Source organism: Dermacentor albipictus, chromosome 10 (genome assembly GCF_038994185.2).
Source record: "Dermacentor albipictus isolate Rhodes 1998 colony chromosome 10, USDA_Dalb.pri_finalv2, whole genome shotgun sequence".
In the NCBI taxonomy this organism is placed as follows: domain Eukaryota; kingdom Metazoa; phylum Arthropoda; class Arachnida; order Ixodida; family Ixodidae; genus Dermacentor; species Dermacentor albipictus.
In genome coordinates this window covers 99,899,199-99,923,322 of record NC_091830.1, presented here as the reverse complement: position 1 = coordinate 99,923,322, position 24,124 = coordinate 99,899,199, and the positions used below count along the sequence as shown (strand labels likewise).

The 24,124-nt window shown below is 44.1% G+C and overlaps 1 protein-coding gene and 1 pseudogene across 2 annotated transcripts in view; one reads left to right on the top strand and one right to left on the bottom strand.

Annotated features, from left to right (window-relative positions):
* LOC135908011 (uncharacterized) overlaps nt 1-23,430 on the bottom strand; it is a 132,920-nt gene extending 109,490 nt beyond the window's left edge. Inside the window, exons 1-2 of one of the 2 annotated variants that reach the window (XM_065439784.2) lie at nt 23,045-23,430; nt 3,296-3,409 (exon numbers count right to left, since the gene is read on the bottom strand). In XM_065439784.2, the coding sequence (XP_065295856.1) occupies nt 3,296-3,409; nt 23,045-23,081 (151 nt within the window). In that variant the 5' untranslated portion in view covers nt 23,082-23,430. The remainder of the gene's footprint in view (nt 1-3,295; nt 3,410-23,044) is intronic. The other variant, XM_065439783.1, reaches the window with a different exon arrangement.
* On the top strand, nt 6,196-6,377 carry LOC135908056 (U2 spliceosomal RNA; annotated as a pseudogene).
* Nucleotides 23,431-24,124: the final 694 nt, after the last annotated feature.

The window sequence follows — 24,124 nt, the reverse complement described above, 5'->3', positions numbered from 1 at the left end:
CGCCCGTATAACTATTCCTTTCTATTTAGAAATCCTTTTCGTCAATAGCAAGGCCGTGAGCCCACCCATAATATTTAAAGCTTGCTACCGTTCGCCAGACAGTGACCGCTCATTTACAACATTGTTTCAAGATGTATTACACAAGGTATCTTCTCCGTATCTCAAGGCCGCTATTACTATATTAGGCGAGCATAACTTTCCATCCATTACCTGGTGATAGCTTACACAATATCGGAACAAAATAAATAAAGTGATTTTGTAAAGACGTGCCTTACATTTTGCTTATTGCCACTAATCAGCTCATTAACTATGTGCACACCGAAGTCTTCTAACGTTGTTGAGCATGTGTTAACTTCACAACCTGTCAATTTCTCCCCGATTCCATACCTTGATAACATCAATGACCACGCAGCCGATCAGCCGAAATTCGATCAGCCGAAACACCAGGACAAAAACAATAATACCATATGATAACTGAGATTATAACGGCATCAACACTAAACAAGTCAATATTTGCGACTCATTTTTCTCGGATTTCCACGCGCGCTCCATAGATTTGAATTGTTCCCTGTGTAAAAATGAAATGCAGCGGTTAATCACGAAATATATTCCCGTAACAAAACCATGATCAAACTATGCCGCCATAGATTAATAGAGATTTAAAAAGACTGAACAACGAGAAAAGTCACCAATTCAGATCGACTAACTTGGCAAATACTTCGTACACGTGGGACAAATATCGATCTACGGCTAAGCTATTCGGCTCTCTATTAGCAAGCAGTAAGCCCAGCTTCTTCTGTCTCAGATTACCTTCACTAATACTCAGCAGCCCAACGCAATTTTGGTGGACCATTAATCCTGGTGATTCTTCGACATCTGCATCTCTGTTAGATCAAGCTGGTATGGCCATCCCAAAACAAGTTGCCGAGACTCTTCACACCACATTTCGATGTGTATTCACCAATGAACCTTCCGATAGACTTCCAACTTACGCCCTCATCGAACATCCATGCTTGCCCAGTATCAAGTTGGAACCCTTTGATATCGCTAAAATCATCTGATCAATAAAACTAACCTCATCAGTAGGAACTGCCGGTATTACGAGCAAAGTATTAAAATATAGTAAGTATATCGTGAGCATCACTATAGCGCAAATCTTCCAACAGTCTCTCGAATCGGGCTCTGTTTTTTCAGATGGGAAAATTGGCGAAGTTATACCTATTCCAAAAATTATCTCAACGAACACTTACCGTCCCCTTACACTCACCAGTGTGTGTTCAAAAATAATTCAGCACGTTGTTCACTTCCATGCTCTCGTATTTTTAACTTCTGTCGATATCTTGACTCCTAACCAACACGGATTCCGGGAAGGCCTTGCTTGCGGAACTCAATTATGTTTTATTTATTAATGACATGAGTTGTAGTCTAAATGCCATATTTCTGGATTATGAGAAATTCTTTTACAATGTGTCCGATCATCGACTCTTACTAAAATTATCGTGCCTAAAGTTAGACCCCTTAGTACTTGAATGGATAAAACAGTTCCTCACCAATCGCCAACAGTTTGTTTCCGCCATTGAAGTCAACTCCAACTTGCCTACTGCCACCTTCGGTGTCCCACCGGTAACAGTACTCAGCCCACTTCTTTATTTAATTTACATGGATGATCTCCCAGCGTGCACCTCTTCAAACGTTCGTGTATTCGCGGATGATTATGTCATTTAGCTTTCTACCACAAATCACTCCGATAAACTAATGCTCCAGCGCGACATACCAACCGTTCACATTTGGTTCACATACATTGCTCATGGTCCTGAATGTTCAGAAAACTTCCGTAATCTGTTTTCACAGACGACAAGAATATCAGTCATACGCACGTGCTCAATGGCGAGGTCAGTTCTTCAGTAGATTCCCTCAAACATTTGGTACTTAAAATTACCCGTGACCTGACGTGGTCATCACACGTCACACACAGCACAAACAAAGATAACCGCACCACTGGCTATCTACGACGTAATATAGCACTTTCCCCGCCCTCCGTTAGGTTATTAGCCTATCAATCTCTCCTAAGAACTAAGTTAGAATATGCGTGCGCGATCTGACATCCTGACAAACACAACCTTAGCAAGAAACTTGAGTCGGTACAAAATCGTGCAGCCAGATTCATTTTTTCTGACCACAAATATCATATAAGTGTCCATAAGTTAAAATTAAAGGCTAATCTTTCCAAACATGACAGGAGCCGCAAGACATTCAGAGTTTGCCTTTGTCATAAGCTCTACTGTACCCTCCCTCCGGACAACACCCTTACCAAATTAGCATACCGTCATTCAAGCTGTATCAGTCACCATAAAACTGTTTATCCTCCGCATACTCAGACTACTACTTATCTCGATCCCTTCTTTTCTCAAACAACCATCGATTGGAACAATCTTCCGGTCAGCCTCATTGGTCATGAGGATCTTGCACGTTTTAGGTCAGCCATTGAATCACTTGCCTGATTGCGTCATGCTCTTGCATTATCTGTAACATTTTCTTTACCATATTTTTGTCAGCGCCTTAATATGTTTATCAGAGGTGTCTTCCTGTTCTTGCTTGCCGTGTTTCCATAACTAGAAAATATTACTGCCACTTTTTGTGCACATTAGGTTCAATACTTGTAGACTGTCATATTTTTTTATGTTTTGGCGTTTCTATTTTATGCAGTTTCCCGTTTATTTATCTGTGGATGCGCAAAAGTTTTTAGCTTTTATGTTCTCTTCGTTACTGTTGCTCTTTAAACTCGTTTCAGTGCTAACCACAGTGGTATTGTGTTCTTACTAATTTGTGCGCTCATCCACCCCTCATGTAAAACCCCTCCATGAGGGGTAATTGAGGCATCGTAAAGAAATAAATAAAATTATATTTATACAAATTAGCAGCACGGTAAAGATTCTGTGGTGGTCAAAATTATTCCGGGAACTTCCGCTACGGCATGCCTCATTATAAATCGTAGTTTTGGCACGTAAAACCCCAGAAATCTATTAAAGCACATACATACATACATACATACATACATACATACATACATACATACATACATACATACATACATACATACATACATACATACATACATACATACATACACACACACACAAACCCTAGGATTGTGTCAATGAGCTCAGCAAGGCTACGCTCTTCGTGAACTTCGAAAGTCCCATGCGGCGCAGTAGGTTTTCCCAGACAGGCCACAGCAGAAGAAAATTTCGCGTCGATAAGAGTCATAAGACCAAGCCAGGTTATTAATAAATACCTTGGAGTCCCTTCCGGAAGATGAGTTCCAGTGTTGTGCAGAAAGGGAGCAGGAGGCCATTGGAGTCATCGATGGCCACCACAAGGCAATGGCGACGAAGCTCGAATATATGGTCTGCAAGAGAAGTGTATTGCGGCTAAAGCAGGACTGCAGGTACTAAATATTTGAGGTCATCGACTGGTAAGTGGCGGAATAAGCTGTACATTGGTTCGGTGTATACAATGTGATTTCCACAAAGATATTACTCTGTGCATAACTCTGTGAAGCTATGATGGTAAGGAATTTGAGTGGTTCGGACGAACACAAAATGTGATCCCATACATACATGACTATCTTAATGTTTACCAGAAGTCTACGTGGAGCGCAGCCAGCGCTTCACTAAGCTCTTGTTTTGGACACTTTGAGGCAGGCACCTACCCAGGATCTTTTTTCGGGGGAGGGCGGGGGGCACCCTACGTAACTTTTCTATGCAAATAAGGGGAGGGGGCTACCTTTACTAATACAAATGTGAATAACGCCCGCCATTCGTCATAAAGACGTGTAAAACAGCAAAAGAGAAATGAAATAAGGTGTTTCTCACAGTAAGCACGCCTGCGAGATACACCCCTTCTTTACTTGGCAAACAACGAATCACATCGAATGGACTCGCGCAGGAAGGACACTGCCAAGAAGAAATAAACAAACGAAAGTGCAAAACAAAGATTTCTATCATCCTCATCAGCCTATTTACATCAGCTGCAGGACGAAGACCTCTCCCTATAGTAGATTTCGAAGATCTCATCTTCTTCCGGCATGGAAGGTATAAACTCAAAAATCTTAAAAAATACAGTAGTACCCTCTAGCACAGCTATTTCTTGCATGTTTAAACAGTCTCTCTCAACAGGGGACGTTCCATATGACTGAAATGTCGGCAAAGGTATACCTTTTTTTAAGTCTGGCAATAAAAGCGCGCTTAACAATTACCGTCCAGTGTCACTAACAAGCGTTCCCTGTAAGTTACTAGAACACATCATCATTTCAAACGTAGCAAATCCCTTGGAAACTAACAAGTTATACTTTAAACATCAGCATCGTTTCAGAAAAGGACTATCATATGACACCCAACTATTCGGATTGACTACGGATATTTTCCTAAACATGGATACGGGCCTACAGATACATTCCATTTTCATAGACTTCGCTAACGCTTTCAATCGCGTTGCTCATTGCCGTAGCGTGGCTAAACTTTCATGCTTAAACACTGATTCCCCAAAAGTATCTTGGATAAGAAATTTCTTGTCATTCCATACACAATTCACCGTCGTCGATAACTTTATTTCCAGTATCAGCGATGTAACATCTGCTATCCACAAGCAAGCGTTCTCAGACCATTACTTTTTCTGATCTACATTAACGACCTGCGATCCGAAATAACGTCATCCATTCACTTGTTCGCAGACGATTGTGTGCTATATCGTCGAATCTACTCACCTTCCGATCACGCCGCTCTCTAACGAGATCTTGACCGTATTACTAACTGGTGCTCTTCTTGGCAAATGACCCTAAATACTGCTAAATCAAAACTAATCACATTCACCCACAAAAAGACACTTACCGTTTTCGATTACTCACTGGATAAGAACCCCCCGTCACACGCACCAACTTATACAAATACCTCGGCATTCTCTTTACACCTAATCTGTCATGGTCTGCGCACATCGAAAAAGTAACTGCTAAAGCCTCACGTAGGCTCGGTTATCTTAAACGTAACAGGCGTGATGCTCCTGCTCTCACCATACAAATCGCCTATCAGACATTCGTAAGGCCACAACTGAAATCCGCAGCCCCCATCTGGTCACTACATCAAGCTTACCTAATCGCGACTCTCGAGTCAGTCCAAAACGGCACCGCCCGCATCACTGTCAGAGATTATCACCGCGACTCTAGCGTGACAAGCATTAGGTGGTCTTTATCCCTCTCATGTTTTGAATGACGAAGAATCATAGCATTGCTTTGTATATTTCACAAAATAGTCCATAGCACGCGCCCGTCCACCCTGCCGCTCACTCGTCCATCTCGTGCATCTCGGCGTCTGCATAATAATCTCAGTTTTACGCGTATCTTTGGCCGAACAAATGCTTTAAATTCTTCCGCGTTACCACGTGCCATTCATCATTGAAATGACCTACCAAACGACATAGTTGACATTCTAGACCTTGTATCCTTCAAAGCACGCTTATGCATATAATTTCCATAATTCATCACAACTAAATCATACTGCGCACCTAAATAAATAATTTTAGTGAAGTTGTATAGTTTCTTTCGTTTGTTTTGTATTGCGTTAACATTGTTAGAGACTTGTTCTTTCATCTTAACCAGTTAACATTTCTATAATTTCTAGGTACTCCTTTTTTGATACTTCACATAGTCGTTTTGTTCATTTATTGCATTTATATTGTGAGATGGTTGTTCTTTCATCTTTACTCGCTAACAATGTATAATTTCTTTGTACTCCTTTCCTTTTGCTAATTACCTGTGAGGTAACAGCATAAATATATGACGGGCTGGCACGGTTTTTAGTGTCACAAGTAAAAAAAAAGCTACTCAGAGAAGCGTTTCATGTTTTCTCTTGTTTCTACCTTTATTTTTCTTCTAATTGCGGTGCTAAAAACCATACCTCAACATCAAATAACATTTATGAGCCGTTCTACTTCGTGTTGAAGGAGGAGCGAAGCTGCGTAACACAGGACAGAAAGGCTTTTTATGTATACATTCGCGCAGACAAAGGGACCGCCGCCCCGAGGAGCCGGAGGAAACTATACCTTGCGACGGCAACGCCCCCGCGGGAAAGCGGAAGGAGAGGAAAGTACATACGCAAGAGCTTGGAACGCCAACAAAGAAAGGGCGGTGGAAACGTAGACACGGCCGTCGCGGTTGAATGTGTAGTATCTGTCCCTATCAGTTTAATATCTGATACCGGTTCTATTTGCACGCAATATAACAAACTTAATTTTGCAAGCTCGTGGAGCATGCTAGAAGCCTGCTTCACCTCCACCGCGGTTCGGCTCGGTATTGCACTATCTTCGTGATCGGCCCACGCTTTTTGCGCACGCGTAACAAAATTGCACGGAACCATGGCCCTAAACAGCTTCGCTGTAAAAATAAACAAAATATTTGCTGTATCTCATCAGTTCATCGTCAAGATAGATTATCCATTTTCAAATTGAAAGGAATGGTAACACTTCCCTTATAACTGGACGGTACTTGGTATTGATTTTTTATTATGATTTCACTGACTGCTTGTTCCAGTACTTACATAACTAAAAGCTGTAGACGTGCCCTAATTCATATTTCTTGCATTATAGTTGTTTTCTTTCGTATAGTTGTTTTCTGTCGAACTACTTTGTTGCAGACCACGCTTTTTGTAATGCATTCGAGTCCTTAAGGCTACAATGAATGAAATTAGATGTAAGCGGCTGAGACCACTACACAGAGCACATCGCTGCGCATCGAGTGACGAGACAACAGGCGCTGATGTAGTGCTACATAAGTGTTAGCGCTACTGCTTCCCGTGTGTCAGTCACGAGCGGAAGTGGAACGGGCTCTTTTGGGACGCCGGAATTTGGTGACACCTACTTTAGAGAAACAAGTAACTTGTAATATCTTGTGATTTTCTTTATTTCATTTATGTATATACACAACAAGTTCCGCAAATGGAGTGTGTTTCTTGCTCTGAACAAAGTAGCTGCAGTTCTCTTTGCCGGACAGACGGGCGGATAGTTCGTAAAGTGATTGACGTGGCTATTCAGTGGAGCTTGCGCAACCGTCTGTGTTACGTGCTGAGTCAATGCTAAATCCGATTTGACATATCTATAATTCGCCTCTTTCCTGACGACTTTGCTATATATAGATAGATAGCCGACCATAACGATGTCGCCATTCTCCAGACAGAGCTGGTTAGCGTGCACAACAGGTGCCGCGAGTGGCAATTGAATAAAAATTGCGGCAGAACCAATATCACGTTTAATATCGCCGTTATTGTTATTCCCATTTGAGCAACGTGTCGACACACCTTATTTCTACCGCCAAAGCACGCCATTTATAAGGCGTGTATGAATCTGCGCTCCTATCTGGCTCATTCCTCTAGACTCACTCGTCCCTCTAGCGGTGCTGCATTGAACTCGCGCGTGGTACATGCCTGAATAAAACGGGCGTTTCTAAGAAAATATTAGGTAGTAGTTAAAAATAGCAGTTCTGAAGTAGAAGGATGGTTCCTTCGGATACTTAGCGTCAGCGGTGGCAGCCACGGGTAGACGGGTGATACGCGGTAATTAGTCGCCAGTTAACTAAAATTCAACAAATGAGTTTTAAGCTTTCCTTTACAGTGGTTTCCTCATAAATGCGAAATTTGCAAGGGAGCAGTGCGTACAAGCGGTATCAGCATTTGGATCTCGAAAAGTGTGACTACCCGCGAAACTGTGGCGCGATGTTTCTAGACTACCGGAGCGTACGAAACCGAAACTATTAGGCCACCTACAGGCGACACGCCCGTCAAGGTGACGTTCGGTTTCCGTCAACCAGCAGCAGGTAACAGGGGACGGCGGCATCGAGTAGCACGGCGCCACTGCGCACTGGCTCTGAGAAGCCTGTAGTGTGCGTTAGTGAAGTAGGCGTTGTAGTGCGAGCATGTAGCATGCACTGGCCTTAGTAAATGTTACGTACCGTTTATTATGCCACGCACATTTTCTAACTGTATTTGTTGTGACATTTACCCTTGCCATCCTATGAATGCCGCCTGAATATGTATATTGCGTGTATTCTCAATTTTTGAGAAACAAAACTTGCTAGCCCACCCATGCTGCTGTAGTCGTAGTGACACAAACATCTCCTAAAGCACATGCGCACTTTTCTCGGTATCCTTGCCAACTGCAGCTGGCCTGAATGATGGAACGTTCGTCTCAGATGCTGGACGAGCTAACGCAAGACAATGTCCTTTTTTGAGAAGAGATACTCGCATAATGCCTAATATACTTCGTTACAACACCGCGCGAGAGAGAGAGAGAGAAAATAATGCAGAGAAAGGCAGGGAGGTTAACCAGAGGTAGTTCCGGTTGGCTAGCCTGCGTGGGGGGAAGGGTTAAGGGGGATAAAAAAGATAAACAGAGTGGAAGGGGAGATAGAAAGAAAGGGAGACAAGCACGAACAAAGCGCGTACACTACAGAGCGGTAGAGGGCGCCATTCTTAGAGTCTGTCGTGAAGCCCCGTAGACCGCAAGAACCTTAATAGCGCGAGTAAGGCCTTCAACGCGGATGTTCTTTCGGAGCATTGGCCTAAAGCTTTTAGTTCTGAATGTGGACTATTGTCCAACTGGTCCAGTACTCTGCACATCACTTGTCTCTCAGCATTGTATCGCGGGCAGACACAGATAATGTGTGCGAGCGTCTCGTCGATGTTTTATGTGTCGCACGTGGGCCTGTTGGCGATTCCTATGAGGAAAACATATGAGTTTGTAAAAGCAACGCCTAACCACAGACGGTAGAGCATGGTCTGTTCACGTCGTGGTACTCCAGGCGGGAGGTGCATCCGCATGTCCGGAGACAATGAACGCAACCGACACATGGTGAAAACATTTGAGTCCCACAGGGGCAAAGTACACTCACGGGACATCAATCGCAGCTCAGCCGCAGCGTCTGTTCGCGAAAGCGGAATGAAGACTCGTTGACCCCTTTCATGTGCAGATCGGGCGGCTTCGTCGGCGGGGTCATTCCCGCTGATGTCCTGTAAGCCACTGAAAGATTATGTTGTGTCCCTTGCCAAGGCTTTGATGATATATGTGCCGAGTTTCTGAGGCCAGTTGATCATTGGGTCCGTGGCGCTTTGGGCTTCGTATGCACTGAAGTGCTGCCTTGGCGTCCCTAAAGACTGTCCATTGTTGCGGTGGCTTCTGCTTAATTAAATCAAGTGCAGCACGGAGCGCCGCGAGTTTTGTACCCGTCGATGTGGTCACACATGAAGTTCTTAGTTTGATTTCCTCAGATTGTGCCGGGATGATGACTGCAGCAGCAGAGCTGTTGAGTGTTACTGAACCATCTGTGTATACATGTTGCGCAATCTGTGCACGTTGTGAATGTGCTCCAAAGTTGCTTGTTTCAAAGCTTGCAATGGCGCTCCAGCTTTCTTTCTGATTCCTCGAATTGTCAGTTGCACTTGCGGCCGGTGCAGACACCACAAAGGAACTGACAATCGTGTAGCGGGCGTAAATTCTGATGGCAAGTAGGACTGATGTCTTACAACAGTTTTAGCAAAAGTTTAAAGTGGCCTTTATGCTGGCAAGCAAGCAAGATGGTGTGAGGGAATCCAAGTCAAGTGTCGGATGTGTGCTCACAGGACATCTGTATCAATGTAGACTGTCAAAGTGGCGTCTCTGGCTATGGCCACTGTCGCAATCGATGACCTAGTTTTGGGAAGACCGAGACAAGTCCTGAGTGCTTGGGCTTGCACGCTCTGGAGTTTGGGAATATTCGTAGTGCAAGTATTTCCTAGTACAGGTAAGCTGTACCACAGGAAGCAAAAGGACAGTGCTTTATATAGTTGCAGCATTGACGGTACTATTGCGCCCCAGGACTTCCCGCCGAGAAACGCAAGAAGGTCCACAATGGCGGCCAAACGCTTTGTCATGTACGAGATGTGAGGGCTCCAAGACAACTCTCTATCAATGATGACGCCCAGAAATCGGTGAGTTCGTCTATATCGTATAATTTGGTCATTAATCCGCAAAGCATACGGGGCCATCGCTTTGCGAGTAAAAGCAACGAGTGCATATTTCTCAGCGGAAAGCTCGCGGCCTTGTCTTCTTAGGTATGTTGACACAGCCGTTGAGGCTTTCTGAAGACGTGCGCAGACTTGTACACGTGTCACGTCTAAAGCCCATATGCAAATGTCTGCATATACGGAGAGCTAAACGGTTTGCGGTAACGAATCAGCGAGACCAACGGGCACCAGGATGAAAAGGGTAGGACTGAGTTTTCTGCCTTGCGGTACACCACGACTGGTATAGCTAGATGGCGTTGGTCCGTCTTCAGTCAAAATAAAGAAGATCTTCCATTCAAATAGTTGCATATCCAGCGAAAGGTGCGTCCACCAATCCCTACAGCTTCTAAGGCGTCCATAATTGCATGGTCAACACCGCGGAATACCAAGTTCTACTCTGCGGCTTCACCTATGGCTCATTTGTTACGGCGGCGTCATGGCACTCGTAGAATGAGGATGAAGCCACGACAAACTGTTTCAATAAGTGCAAGCGCAATAATAGTTATTGCGTGATGTTGATAGAATTATCATAACATAATGATTTAAATCAAAGCACGGAATAATTTGAATTTACAAAAAGATAATTTACTTAGAAAAGGTATATTTGATGGCGTTTGCATTTATAAACGCGTCTTGTGCATATATTTTAAACAACGTTCTCTAAAGAATTCGTACTCTTACGTTACAATCTTGGTTCAGTAAAATGCTAAAAATTGTTCCTCTATAGTGCGATCACTGTAAACTGGTGCACGTGTTCGAATTGACGTAAAAGAGTAGAAAACGAGCATGCAAAAAGTTACAAAGTCCTCGGTTCGTTACTTGCTCGCATACGTATAAAATTCTGCAAAAAAAAAACACGAGAAGATAACAAAAATAGTTATCATCTAGTGGCCTCTCGCCATCTTAGGTTACTAGCAGTCTGCAATCCCGGAATTAAATATAAAAATCGGCTGAAAAATGTTGTACTTAGCCTTCGGAACAAGCGGTTAATAACCGCACGTGTGCTTCCAAGGCTTAAATGATGGTACATGCGACACCCTGACTGCGCAATCACCTAGAAGCATACGGGAAAAGGGGGCACTCATAATCATTAGAACGATCATCATCATCATCAACCAATTTTAAGTACACGGCAGGAAGAATGCCTCTCCCTCCGGTCTTCAATTGCCCTTGCGCTGCGCTAACCGATTGCAACTTGCGCCTGAAAATTTCTTAATTTGATCACCCCACCTTGTCTTTTGCCGTCCTTGACAGCGTTTTCCTTCTCTTGACACTCATTCTGTAACCCTAATACTCCACCGGTTATCTAACCCACGCATTACGTGCCTTGCCTAACTCCATTTCTTTCTCTTAATGTCAATTAGAATATCGGCTATGCCCGTTTGCACTCAGATCCGGACCGCTCTCTTCCTGTCTCTTAACGTTAAGCCTATCTTTCGTCCTTCCACCGCTAATTGTCCTCAAGTTTTACGCGTATCGAGGGGAGAGGAGCGAGGGACACATCGCGCACATGTTCACTCTCTCCACTCCAAACCTTTATGTGTGCCGGTATTGGGGGCAAGCTCCACCACTGTAAAAGGTGGCGACCCCGTCAGCGTGACGTGCTAGGAGGGAACGCGTGGACACAACGGCCGCGTTGGTTGCTTCGGAAGCGTCGAAGCCAGCTGAAAAGGAACGTTTAAAGTCTCACCTACGCGGCGGTTCTAATTATGTGGGGAGGTTTTCCCGCTTCGGGTATGCGCATGACAACACTTGAAAGCGCTATAATAGGTAGTGGCTGCCTTTGAAGGCGTCCATCATGGTGGCCTACTGCTCGCTGCAGCAGCGCCGGCTGAACGCAAAGGACACCGGTGCCAGCATTCACATGTACCCGTAGGATAGGAAGCTGCGAGAGGCTTAGATCGCGAAACTTGGTACCGGCAAGCAGCCATCGGCTACAACTCGGGCGTGCAGCAAGCACTTCCGCGAGGAAGATTTCTGAAAGGCCGTCGGAGTTGCGATGTTGGGTGAGCAGCATGCAGAAAGCGCGCACTCAGACGCTCGCCGGCGTGCGCTGCCCACCTAACGTCATGAAGCTTTGGTCTGTGAACCTGTTGATGCTAAGTACTGGCAAGTTCACTGCAGTGGAAAGGCGACAGCATGACATATGCTCATGTTTGTGCAGCACCAAACAATCAAATGTACTGGATTAAGAAAAAGAAGCAGCGGGTAATTGCTCGTTGAGAAGACCGATAAACATACAGTGCACGCAACTTGACGCATAATTATATTAAAACGTCCAAGTCTTTAGAAAAAAGAAAAGATTGAATCCTCTCGATGGTACATCACAAGTCACAGTCGTAAGCGCGGACGTTCGTAGTTATAACGACATTATTTTCAAACTGCTCTGATAGTGCCTACGCAACGATGGTTGCTTGTGGACAGTCAATTACTCATATGCTGTGGCCTAAAGCTCACGGCACGGTGCGAAAACGCGCTCACAGCGACACATGCATGCTGACGCGTAAGTCGATCACCACGAACCCGTGCGATCACTGCATCGAAGCTTCATTCTATCATGCGCCATTTGATTATAGAGACAGCCCTGTACAAGAACACATTTCAAATAGTTCGCTCCAAGAAATTGCCGACCTTTCACGCAAGAAGCCAGTTATGGTGACTGCATCGCGGAGACCACCACCAGTGGGCGTTCAATCTACCTATTCGGTAAAGAGATAGTGTCTGTAAACCATTCTGGGCTTTCTGTTTGCCCAATGCTGTTATTTTAACAGCGAAAAAAAACTTGCATCATTTCGAGAGTATTCACAGAAATGTCTAGGAGTGCTCCCGCGTGAAGTTTTTATTGAGTGCCGACAGCCAAACCTATGAGGAGTGCGCCGCGTTATCCCTCATACTACGCAAGCGGGGCGCTTTCAACAGATGCGACTGCGTATGTCCTCGCCCTCAATACCTAGCATAAAAACACCCCCCGCTTTCTCATTTCCAAAAAGATTCTTGACTTCGCCGGTGATACAAGACGTGAAGCTAATATCCAATGATGCCATGTAAGACATACTTCTTTCTTATTGAGGTCAGCTCTGGAGAAATATTGGTAATTGATTTTATGATAAGCGTTATATATCCTATAAGAAAAAGAAAGGAGATGGAGAAAAACTTGCTGCTCTTGATAGCCAATTCCGCAAGATGTCCTTGACGTTGTTGTGGTTGTTGTTCTCTTCTTTTAATGCGACAGCTTTATGTGCCCAATTATGCGAAAGTGCGACATTGAATTCGGCGGCATGTCCAAATGAAGGTACCAAAAAACGGCCGACGGCAAAGAGCACAAACGCATCAAAAAACTACTCTGATTGACGACCAATTTCCTAGTGAGGTTCCTGTAAACAAAGTAAATTAATGCCTTCGGAAAGGAAATCAGGTAAATCTCGGTCTGAACGGGAGTCGAACCAGGGCCTCCGGGGCACAAGACGAGCACGCTTCCCTAACGCCACGGCGGCTTTTTTTTTTTCTTTATTACCGGCTTGGCAAGTACATACAAATATTGTCAAATAAATCCGAATGTTAAAAAGTCTAGTCTTTACTAAGACTGACGTGTCATGTTAAAATGGCTTCATCGAAGCCAAACTGTTCAACACTGAAAGCCAATTTGGCGGATCACTTAGCAGTTTCAAAACTTCGCTTGTATAATTAACATTCTCGGTAAAATAATACATTGCTGGCCTTGCATCAACATCAGCATTGCGTACAGCCATACGAGTTCGCCACACACTTTGCATACACAATAGCATCAACATGTCCACCGGCACACCGTCAGGTTTAGCACATGGCAAAAACCTTATTCCGAACGCAGTGATAGGAAGCTCCTTTTTTAATGTTCTTTGCAGGATGTCCCAAAGAAAGCGGGCATTGTGGCAGTCAAGAAAAATATGTTCGACAGTTTCTTCCTTGTTACATATAAGACAGTTGTCTGACCATGGGACAAACAAGCCCTTGCTTCTTAGCCATGGCTTAACAGGCAGTGTGCCGGTATGCAGTTTGAAAAAGAATGATTTTGTGTTAGCTCGTACAGGCATATTATTGACTCGTTTGAAAACATCTCGTTCAGGCCCTAAGTAATACATAGAACGATACACTGGTGTAGGTATAAACACTTCAACAAGATCCTTATACAATTGTTTTCGTGACACTGCAAACAAGTAGTCTTTCGAAAAACGAGCGTTTAGAAGACGTATCGCCATGGAAACTTCACGCAGATAGCGCTTTAGTGCCATCGGTTTGATTGCGTGCGACGATACAACAAAATCGGGCAAAGCGTCGCGCAATCTCACTTGGATTACCGTCCGCAGAAACCCATCGCTTTGGTCGCGGAAGAAAACAAATCTCGATACAAGTTGCTTGAAAAACAAATGCGTTAAACCAAGTCCCCCACTGCGCAATGTGTGAAACAAATTACTTCTGCTCGTGCGTTCCCACACCGAACCCCAAATAAACTCTGCAAACACTCTGTGTATTTTTTGAATTGAAGATCGGCTCATGCATAGCACCTGCAGGACGTAGAACACTTTAGCTACTAAAAAGATATTACATACTTTGGCCCTAGCAAACATCGAAAGGTTGTGGCCTCCCCATTTGTTAGTTTGCTCTTTCATTCCGTCTCTCTCGCTCGTCCAGTATTCGATTGGCTCACGGTAGGCACTGAGTGGAACCCCAAGATAAGTGCCGGGTAATACACTCCATTGCATTTTGCAAAAGACCTCTGGTGCATCTGGCCAATTCCCGTGCCAAAGCCCTAAACATTTTGACCAACTTATGGCACTACCGGAAGCCTTGCAAAAAGCTTGGGCTTCCCTCACAGCTTCTGCAATGCTCTGTTTATCACGACAGAACACTGCTATGTCGTCGGCATAAGCTAAAACTTTTATTTCTCTACCAAAAAATGTGTACCCGCGAATATTATGGTTATGTAGTAACTTTAAACAGAAAGGTTCTAAATAAAGTGCAAAGAGCAAGGCTGAGGTCGGACAGCCTTGCTTTATGCTAGACATTACTGCAATCCGCCTGCTCAGTTTGTTGTTAATGATTAAGTTTGTGGTACAACCATCATACATCATTTTTACCCCGTCCAAAATGACTGATCCGACATTAACATATTCAAGAAGTATAAACAGGATTTCGTGGGACACCCTGTCAAAAGCTTTGGCCAAATCTAGTTGTAGCATAGCTACATGATCTCCCATCGTATCGCAACATTCAAGTATGCTTCGCGCTATATGTATATTTGTGAATATAGTCCTGCCTTTTATACCGCATGTCTGATGTGTACCTACTAGGGATTTGACTACACTTTGAAGGCGATGGGCGAGCACCTTCATAAATACTTTATAGTCAATATTTGCTAAGCTTATTGGCCGGTAGGTCTCTACGGATTGAAGTTTAATGGGGTCTGTTGATTTAGGTATCAGTACTACGTGTGTCTGTCGGAAAGAAGGAGGCGTCCATTTTTGTTCGTAACACTTGGTTATGACGCGGTGCAGAGCCTCAGCCATTTCAACCTTGAAAATTTTATATATCGCTGCCCCAAGTCCATCCGGTCCAGGCGATTTCCTTACACTAAGGTCATCTATAGCCTTTTCAATTTCTGCTACAGAAATCGGCCTCTCAAGGGCATCCTTGAGTTGACCATCAATTTTCGGCATAAGAGGTAAATATTCACTCTTAAACGCAGAGATCTCGCTTGTCCTCTTGCTTAGCAGCGTGCTATAGTAGTCAACGAAAGCACGTTCTATCATTTCCCCGTCATTTGTAAGCTGCCCTTGAAAAACGATTTCTTTTACTTCCTTGGTCATAGCGTACCTCTTCTCTTCACTTAAAGCTCGCTTGGTGGGCGTTTCACCCAGCCATACGCGTTCAGCGCGTGCTCTTAAAACCGCGCCACGATATCTCTCTTCATCGATCACTTCAAGTTTCGCTTTAATTTGTTTAATATCATGTGCAAATATACCAGCCCCGCCGCTTTCCATGTTCAACAGGTATGCCAACGTGCATTGCAGTTGCTTTTCTTCTTGCTTTTGTTTCTGCCGCAACACGCATGCTCTCTCTAAAGCAATTGTTTTCGCTTCGGTTTTGAACATCTCCCAAGCTTCTACAACATTTTTTGCATCCTCAAGGAGAACAGCGTCTAATTTCTCTTTTATTCTTTTAAGAAATACTTCATCTTGCATAAGGTTGTCATTAAGTTTCCATAGGTGCCAATTAAATTTCTGTTCTTTCTTTTTCATACCTATCGTAACCGTTACCAAACAATGATCGCTGAAACTGACACATTCCACACCATATTCAGAAAGTAGTGGAACTAAGTGAACAGGAACATAGATGCGGTCTAACCTTGAGTGGCTGTCTCCTTGAAAATGTGTATATTGCACATGACTGTAAGAACCAAGAACACTCCCAACATCCTCTAGATCAACATCACACAAAATTTCATGCAGAAGTGCGGCACTTTTATCGTGGCTAAGTTGCTTTTTCGATCGATCTATCGGCCGGCATACACAATTGAAGTCGCCAAACATTAGAACGTGTCTTTCACACCGCAAGAAAGACCTCAGATAAACGAAAAATTGTTCACGTTCTCGAGCATTATTAGGGGCGTATACACAAACCGCCCGCCACAGCAATCCAGAAAAAGAAAAATCACAAATAAGCAAACGCCCCCCTTCACATGAAGTAACTTGTTGCTCTATTATCCCAATGCTATTTCTAATAAACAAAAGGCAGCCCCCAGAAGTACCACTCGCGTGGCAAACGCATACATTGTACTTATTTCTGAAAATTTCAACCAAACGAGCCGTTTTTTATCAGATTCAATTTTTGTTTCTTGTACAGCCATCAAATCAATGTCTTTTTCTAGTAACATGCGACTTATCTGACACTGTCTTCGCCTCTGCGACAACCCTCTGACGTTTAATGTCGCCAAACGAAGCGGACTGGTGAGGTTAATAGCGTCTGCCATTGTTTTAGTTAGATTTAGGGTACGCCCCTACACAATTTTTCTTAGGAAACATACGGACTCTGGTATGCAGTGATGCTCGTTGAACATGGCCCTCCCTTTCGAGCCGACGACTGCCAACCCACGTAGTCGCAGGCCCGTTCCCGATCAAAGATCGGGTTTTGGAAGTTCTTCCCGGGACACAACCTCCGCTAAGGCGGAGGTGGCCCGTGTAGCAGCCGTCTGTCTGGCGGCTCGTTGAGTTTGACCTTCAACGTCGACCTTCGGCCTGTCTGGGTTTTCTGTGGCGGTCTTTCGGTACCCGCGCCGTCGGTGTCTTGGCTGAGGTCCTCAACATCGTCGCGCAACCGTTTTCCGGCACCTTTAGCGTTGGAAGTCATGTCCATGCTCTCGGAGATGCTGACTGTCTCGTCAACCGCGGTGGTTGGGGTTGCTTGGATAGTTGAAGACGCACTCGTCGCCTCAACACCACTTTCCTTGACTTGAACCTTGGCAGGTGGAGGCGTCGAATCAGGCACGTTGCCCTTATCAGTCCCCTCCGAGTTCACATTTTCGGTCTTCATCTCCAGAGATGTAGACTGAGCATCCGCCCCTTCAGCTGCTTCCTTAGCGGCCTCCTCGGCATCCTCTTGATCCATAAGGAGCTCCGATGTGTCTTCGCTCCCGCCTGGACCAGCAACGTTGGCGTACGTTCTCACGCACTGGGTCTCGTCGTGGCCGAAGCGACGACACAGCCCACAGCGTGGAACCCGGCATTCTCGTCTAATGTGTCCGGTGCCACGGCACCGGAGGCAGAGGGGTGCTCTGCCCGGGACAATGACGAGAGCCAGGTCTTCCGCGACCCGAAGCTGATGTGGTAGGTCGTCCGCTGTCATTCCGGGCTTGAGTTTAAGGACCACAGTCCGTGTCGTGGTTCCTTTGTCGTTGCAGCCTTGTACTTTCCACTTCTCCCTCGTCACTTCGGTCACTCTCCCGAACGGTGCCAACGCTGTTCGGACGTCTTCATCAGGAACACCGTGCAGCAGCCAGAAGAGCTTGAGCCTGACACCCTGATTGCACGGGTCAATGACCACGCATCGATGTTCTTTAACAAGAAATGCTTCAGCGTCAAGTATCTTCTTTTTTGCCGCCTCGTTCGAAAAAGTTACGGCCCACACATGATTCATCTGATAAGCCCCGAGGGCCACCACTTCCGGCAGCAGCATCAGTCTTGAAAGCGCGTCCCTGAAGTGCTCAACACGATAAGGCCGTGCTTTAACTTCGCCGTGGATAAAAATAGTGTTCAAAACACTAGCACCTGAAGGAAGTTGTGGTAGAACCATCTGGTAGTCCGGAGAAGGCTTTTCCGTTGACCGGGAACCGCGGCCAAGGGCCGCTGTAACCGCTCCTGGGGAGCAAGACATTCCGCGTCCGTTCACTGCGGTGGCCGGAAGTGGAAGTCAACGCCACGGCGGCTCCACGGTTCCGATGGGCTAAATCTGTGCCTAGTGCATGCGTCGTTGCAGACGTCACGTCGCAGCCATCTGGCCTAGTGCATACGTCGTTGGTCACGTGACGGCACAGCCAAAGAGTAGGAGGTGGCGCCATGGCATAATTGTATGAAATAAGTGTATTAAATAAACTTTAATGTCCTATTGAACGCCGCTGAGCGGGCCTTGGAGTTATGAACTCCTTGAGGGCAAGCAAGCGCGTTGAGACGCTTGACTCGTTTTCATGTGGCCTTCAAAAAGTGCAGTTAAAAAACAGGCGCGAGCTTGCACGGGCAACGAAAACGCAGAAAAAAAAACATTTCACCAAACGAACTATACTGATTTTGCCTTCCTACACGTAAGGAGTCTTAGGTGTGCATGCCGAATTTTTCTACAAACCATCTTTATTGAGCCGACACTTTATCGCTTCTCCACAATAAATTACTTACTTCTTTCCTATACGTTATGTCTTCAGTACATGATATTTCATCACCCGCTGTTACGCAACAAACTTATTTTCCTGCCTCCGTATCTATCGCCCAGGCTAGATCATATTCATAAGGTCGACATTCCAATATGCATATCCTGCGATTTCTTGCAGTCATTTGTACCGCGCACTTCCATTCAGTGGAATCGCCTTCCCGCCTCGACGGTTATCATCGCATATCACCATTTATTCAAGAGCGTCATAGCCAACACTGTATGACTATGAACCCACTTCCCATTGGTCAACCTGCACTCACGAACGCCATAGCTAATTTTGTATATCTAGGTGCCATTTGTTATGTGGTTTTCCATATATATGATTCTGCTTTATTACCTCCAGTTTGGTTACATTTATCCTTGCTGCTTGTAACCACTCCCTTCCGTAATGCCATAATGACCCCTAGGGTACCTAAATAAATACGCCAATAAATAAATACATAAATAAACAAATAAAAATAGATAAGCTAACAGATAAATAAACAAAAAGTTCTATTTTAGTATACTCTGCTTTCACTGCATCTCGGCCTTTCTAAGTGTGTCATAGCACAATGTAAACCTTTCGGTTTCGTGATGATTTTCCCTCACTGCACAGCGAGTGTCTTTACTCTCGCCAAACTTGACGCCTAGAACCGCATGATAGAGGATATTATATTGTTGCCTCGTTGTATAATCGTTACGGTGATTAAGACTAGCGTGAGCAATACTGCGGTGCAAGTAGCCGATGACATGGTTTACTGATTTTGTAATTTAGTAATTAGATCGAACTTGACAAGCCATGGCGTATATGAACACATAAGTATTTCAGGTGTTAGTGAGAGTTAGGGCTTGTTTATAAAGATAATAGGTAGATATTACACAGCTAGAACGGCAGTGCATTGACCACACTAATGTAAGGTTAGTAATGCGACGCCCATGAACGAAATCGTTAGCAAAGATCGGGAATAAGATTATATATATATATATATATATATATATATATATATATATTATGAGTAGTAGATTAGGCTAAAGGACTGTGCCAAGGGTTACACCAGATACGTGTGTAAATTAGCGCACAAAGACTGTTGTTTATCTTCAATAAACCATCAAATTCATTTTAAAATCGAAGGGTGTACAAATTTAGGTGTGTAATCTTATGCAGTAACCGAACACAGAAATTTTATCAAAACACAGAAAAATGCAAATAATGAATAACAAATACGAGTAGGGTTCTCGTGACATCCTGGTTTACAAGTCTTAGAAAAGTGGCCATATTTCAGTATATATTATGTTCCATAAACCTACAACTGTTTCTAGTGATGCATGTGGTCATATAAGTGATTGTAGGTGAATAATTTCCTTTTTAAATATGCAAGACTCATTTAGCAACCAACTAATTATCTGAAGCATATCCGCTAGCAAGTGGCAACTTGTGTTTAGTGAAAAAAATTAAAGCTATGACCAGTAATGCGTGTTGCTTCCGTGATAAATTGTACTAATTTGAAAATAACTCAGATGGTAATGACCAAGTCAAACCAGCAAAATGTTGAAAGGTGGAAGTCACCGAACAGCAAGTGGCTGTGATGTCTGTAAGTAGACGTGGTCAATAAGGTGGAAATATAGCTTAAATTGTGCCTTTCTTTATGAAAATATTCGCAACAAGACCACTTTATTGTCGGTGTTTGTGCGCAAGGGATAGCAGTAGATGCAGGATGATCAGTTGTGCTGCAACTCAGTTACAACAGACCTCGACGTCAAGACTAATTATAAATCCATGCCACTCAATATGTCTTGTTTTACTCGTAAGAGGCTCATACGTATGCGCTCTTAATTCCGGTCTTATTTTTCGTCTCTTCATAGTACAGATCTACACTGCAACACTATCATCTACTAAGCTAAGAAAGAAATACGTGCCAACTAATTTAGCTGGAGAACTGAAGACACCATGTGCTGTATGTAGTAGCCCTTCTTGTAGGCTATATGAACTGTACTGAAAGAGAAAACCCTATGTTAATATGAACACGTCGCACATACTACTATAGCCGAAGCTTTCTACGCACATAATCTTACCTTCTATTCAGCTTTCATGTACCTTTACATGGGAAAAAGAGATATAGCATTCCCCATCAGACGATTTCAGCAAAGCTACGTTATTTCGATAGAAGACAACTATCAGTAGTCCAAAAGTGTCGTTACAGGGTCACTGGAAGAATTGTAGCATTTATTGCACTTGCAATTGTATAGTTTGTCAATCCAGCAATCATAAAGATGAAAAAAGGTTAATAAATTAGTTTACGGCTATCTCATCCTGCTATAATTGCTCGTCTTTTTGTTGTCCGTGTTTTTGTGCTTTCGTATTCTGTAGCACATATTCTTGTTTACAGGTTTCTTCATGTCTTCGTGTTCCTGTGGCTCCAGTATCCGTATATGTGTGTATGCGAGTTGTTAATTTTGCAACTGACCAAAAACAAGTATACCTTTTGCGAACGTTTATGTGGTGGGGACATTAAAATTGTTTTCCACATGAACATTAGAAATAACGTTTCTTAACTCTTTCTTTTTTCAGTCATGTTGATGGTATGACTAATATGAACACAACTATCATGTCCCTCAAAAGGAGCAGCTGGCGCCACGTAGAGGTGTCAAACAGTCCTTATTTACAGATAGTTAAAAACAAGAGGGTTAGAAAACGAAACCCCTTTTCAATGACTGCAGCTCGTTTGAAGCATGAAATAATACCGAATGGCCTGGTGCAGACCTTCTCCTAGAATGCATCCTTTACTGCTGAGTCCGACTGCGTCTGCCATGGTGGAAAGCCTAACTTCCCTCGAACACCGGCTGGATGGCCTACTTACTCACTCGCAACCTTCTCAATAACATTGAGGATTAGTAAGGACAGCTGCTCCTTTCACAGCGTGTGGTACACTTCAGAGAAGGAGGGCACGCGGAACTGGATTCGGCAACGCTACGAAGGACGGTATTAATTGCCTCCAAGGTAAGAATAGATGCCATGACCTAACATAAGGAGGAAGAGCCCTCGCGCATTCGTCACTAGGCGCCGTTATTCCTTGAATTCCTTTATTAAGCAGTGAAAGCCTCAATCCTATCCGTCAATCAATTATTCACTTTCCTTTCCCTCTGTCTAAATAAACAGAGATAGCAGTGGGGGAGAAAAACTGCCATTTGTTCGCTTTACCAGACGGCTGCCCACGCTACAAGTATTCGCAAAGCACAGCAACATGAATACACATGATTACTTCGAGATAGAAGTACCAAAATACTTCATATAATAGCATATCACCCATCAACTTATAGGCAATCACAATATGATGACGTGTTAAAAAATTTGAAGTACTTTTTCATTCTTTATATAAAAATACTATCGCACACTGGCGTCTTTTCGCAGGCGGAGATGTCAGTTATTAATATTCCACACCGTCGATAACTAGTCAAAGTGTATTTTTGTTTAACACTTCTGGCGTAATTTCACACACAAACGTTTCACTCTCATTTCATTTCATCTCATTTTACTTCAGCATTCTTTTTTTTTACAACAGAAACGTAGCACTTAATAGCAGTCTAGGGTGAACTGATTTTCAAGCGATCCATATGCTCAACATATTAAAAAGAGAGGAAAAATTATAAACGAAACAAAAGGAAACCGTGTCTGCGCCAGGACTCTACGACTATTTGAACGGTTCCAGAATATGTTTTTGTGAATTCGATGTAATTGCGCTCAGACATGGATGGATGCTGTTTTTGATCGCAGATGATTCGATAATTTACCTGGTAGTTTTACTACAAAAGGCAATAAATATGACGCAACGTGGACGAATAGGCATAGATTCCGTGTTTGTTTTGTGGCTTCATATTTCTGCGAAATTTTCATCGCAGCCACCCAATAGATCTACTTATTTACCACAATCTGTCGTCTCGTGCGAGTGTTTACAAGTGCCGTTAGCTGGTCAACTAAGCCTGCAGGTTTCTCACCCAAAACAGGGCCTCCTCGACAGTGTACTCACCTTTGAGCTGCTTCAGCAGCGGGTCGCTCACGGACATGTTTGCGCCTTGATCATATCTCCACGTTCTCTTGTCGTGAGCAATAAATTCGCCTGCAGCTGGGTCACCTGTCTTTTGTCTGCTGCGAGGGTGGTGGCGAGGAGGTAGCGTCGTCTGCTCGAGATCGAGTTGAACTTTCCAATTTAGGTGCACCAGACGACGTGCTGCAGCCGCACTTCACAGGCAACCAAGAGCGAGGTATGTTTTAAGGGCTGTGTCACTTCGCACTCTGAGTTCTCACTCTATTTCGAGCCATGCTGCTATTTCAAATCACGGCTCCTTCTACGAGAAGGATCTGCCATCCTTGTGTAGCACCTCCATAAACGTGCACAAGAAAAGTTCACTGCGTAGTCCTCTTCGAACACGGGACTTCATTTTTGCGCGGAAGAAGACGTGGTCGCTTGAGCGCACTCAAACATCTGCCGACGCTGCACGCAAATAGTGCGGCGCGGAAGCGGCTCAATCACGCAGCTGTTCCCGATGAACAGCTGCGCGAGAAACGCCGACGTTGCGTTGGCTGCTCGCTGCAGTTGCCGCCTGCGCAAAAGTAAGTAACATAAACAGAAAAAAAAATAAAGAAATAGAACGCGTCGCTTACGTTGCGAGCATGCGTGCGTGTCTTTCAACGTGGGACACGGCGCAAATGTGGCCGCTCTCTTAAATCCGTCACGACTTGGCCATTGACCCCACCGCAACCATTGAAATTTGCCGTCGGTTTGGCCGATTACCATCGTGCACGCGGTAAACTGTTCGCTGATGAGCATTGGCTAATGGTTTGCGAAACGCAAAGTGCTCGCTTTGTTCCAGTATTGCTTTCTTTTTTTAAATTTTGATAGCGTGTTAATATGAAATTAAACTGATAGCTCCAGTTCTTTACATTTGTCTGGATGTACGAAAACAGGACCAGTGCAATGTCTATTGTGTCAGAAATGTTTAGTGTTAGAAGATTTCCTAAAACATACGAACGATACACTGAAGTACCATTACTAAGCTTCCAAAAATCGGTGGTCGTAATCGCTTGAGGGCGTTCTAGGGCTTGAGCT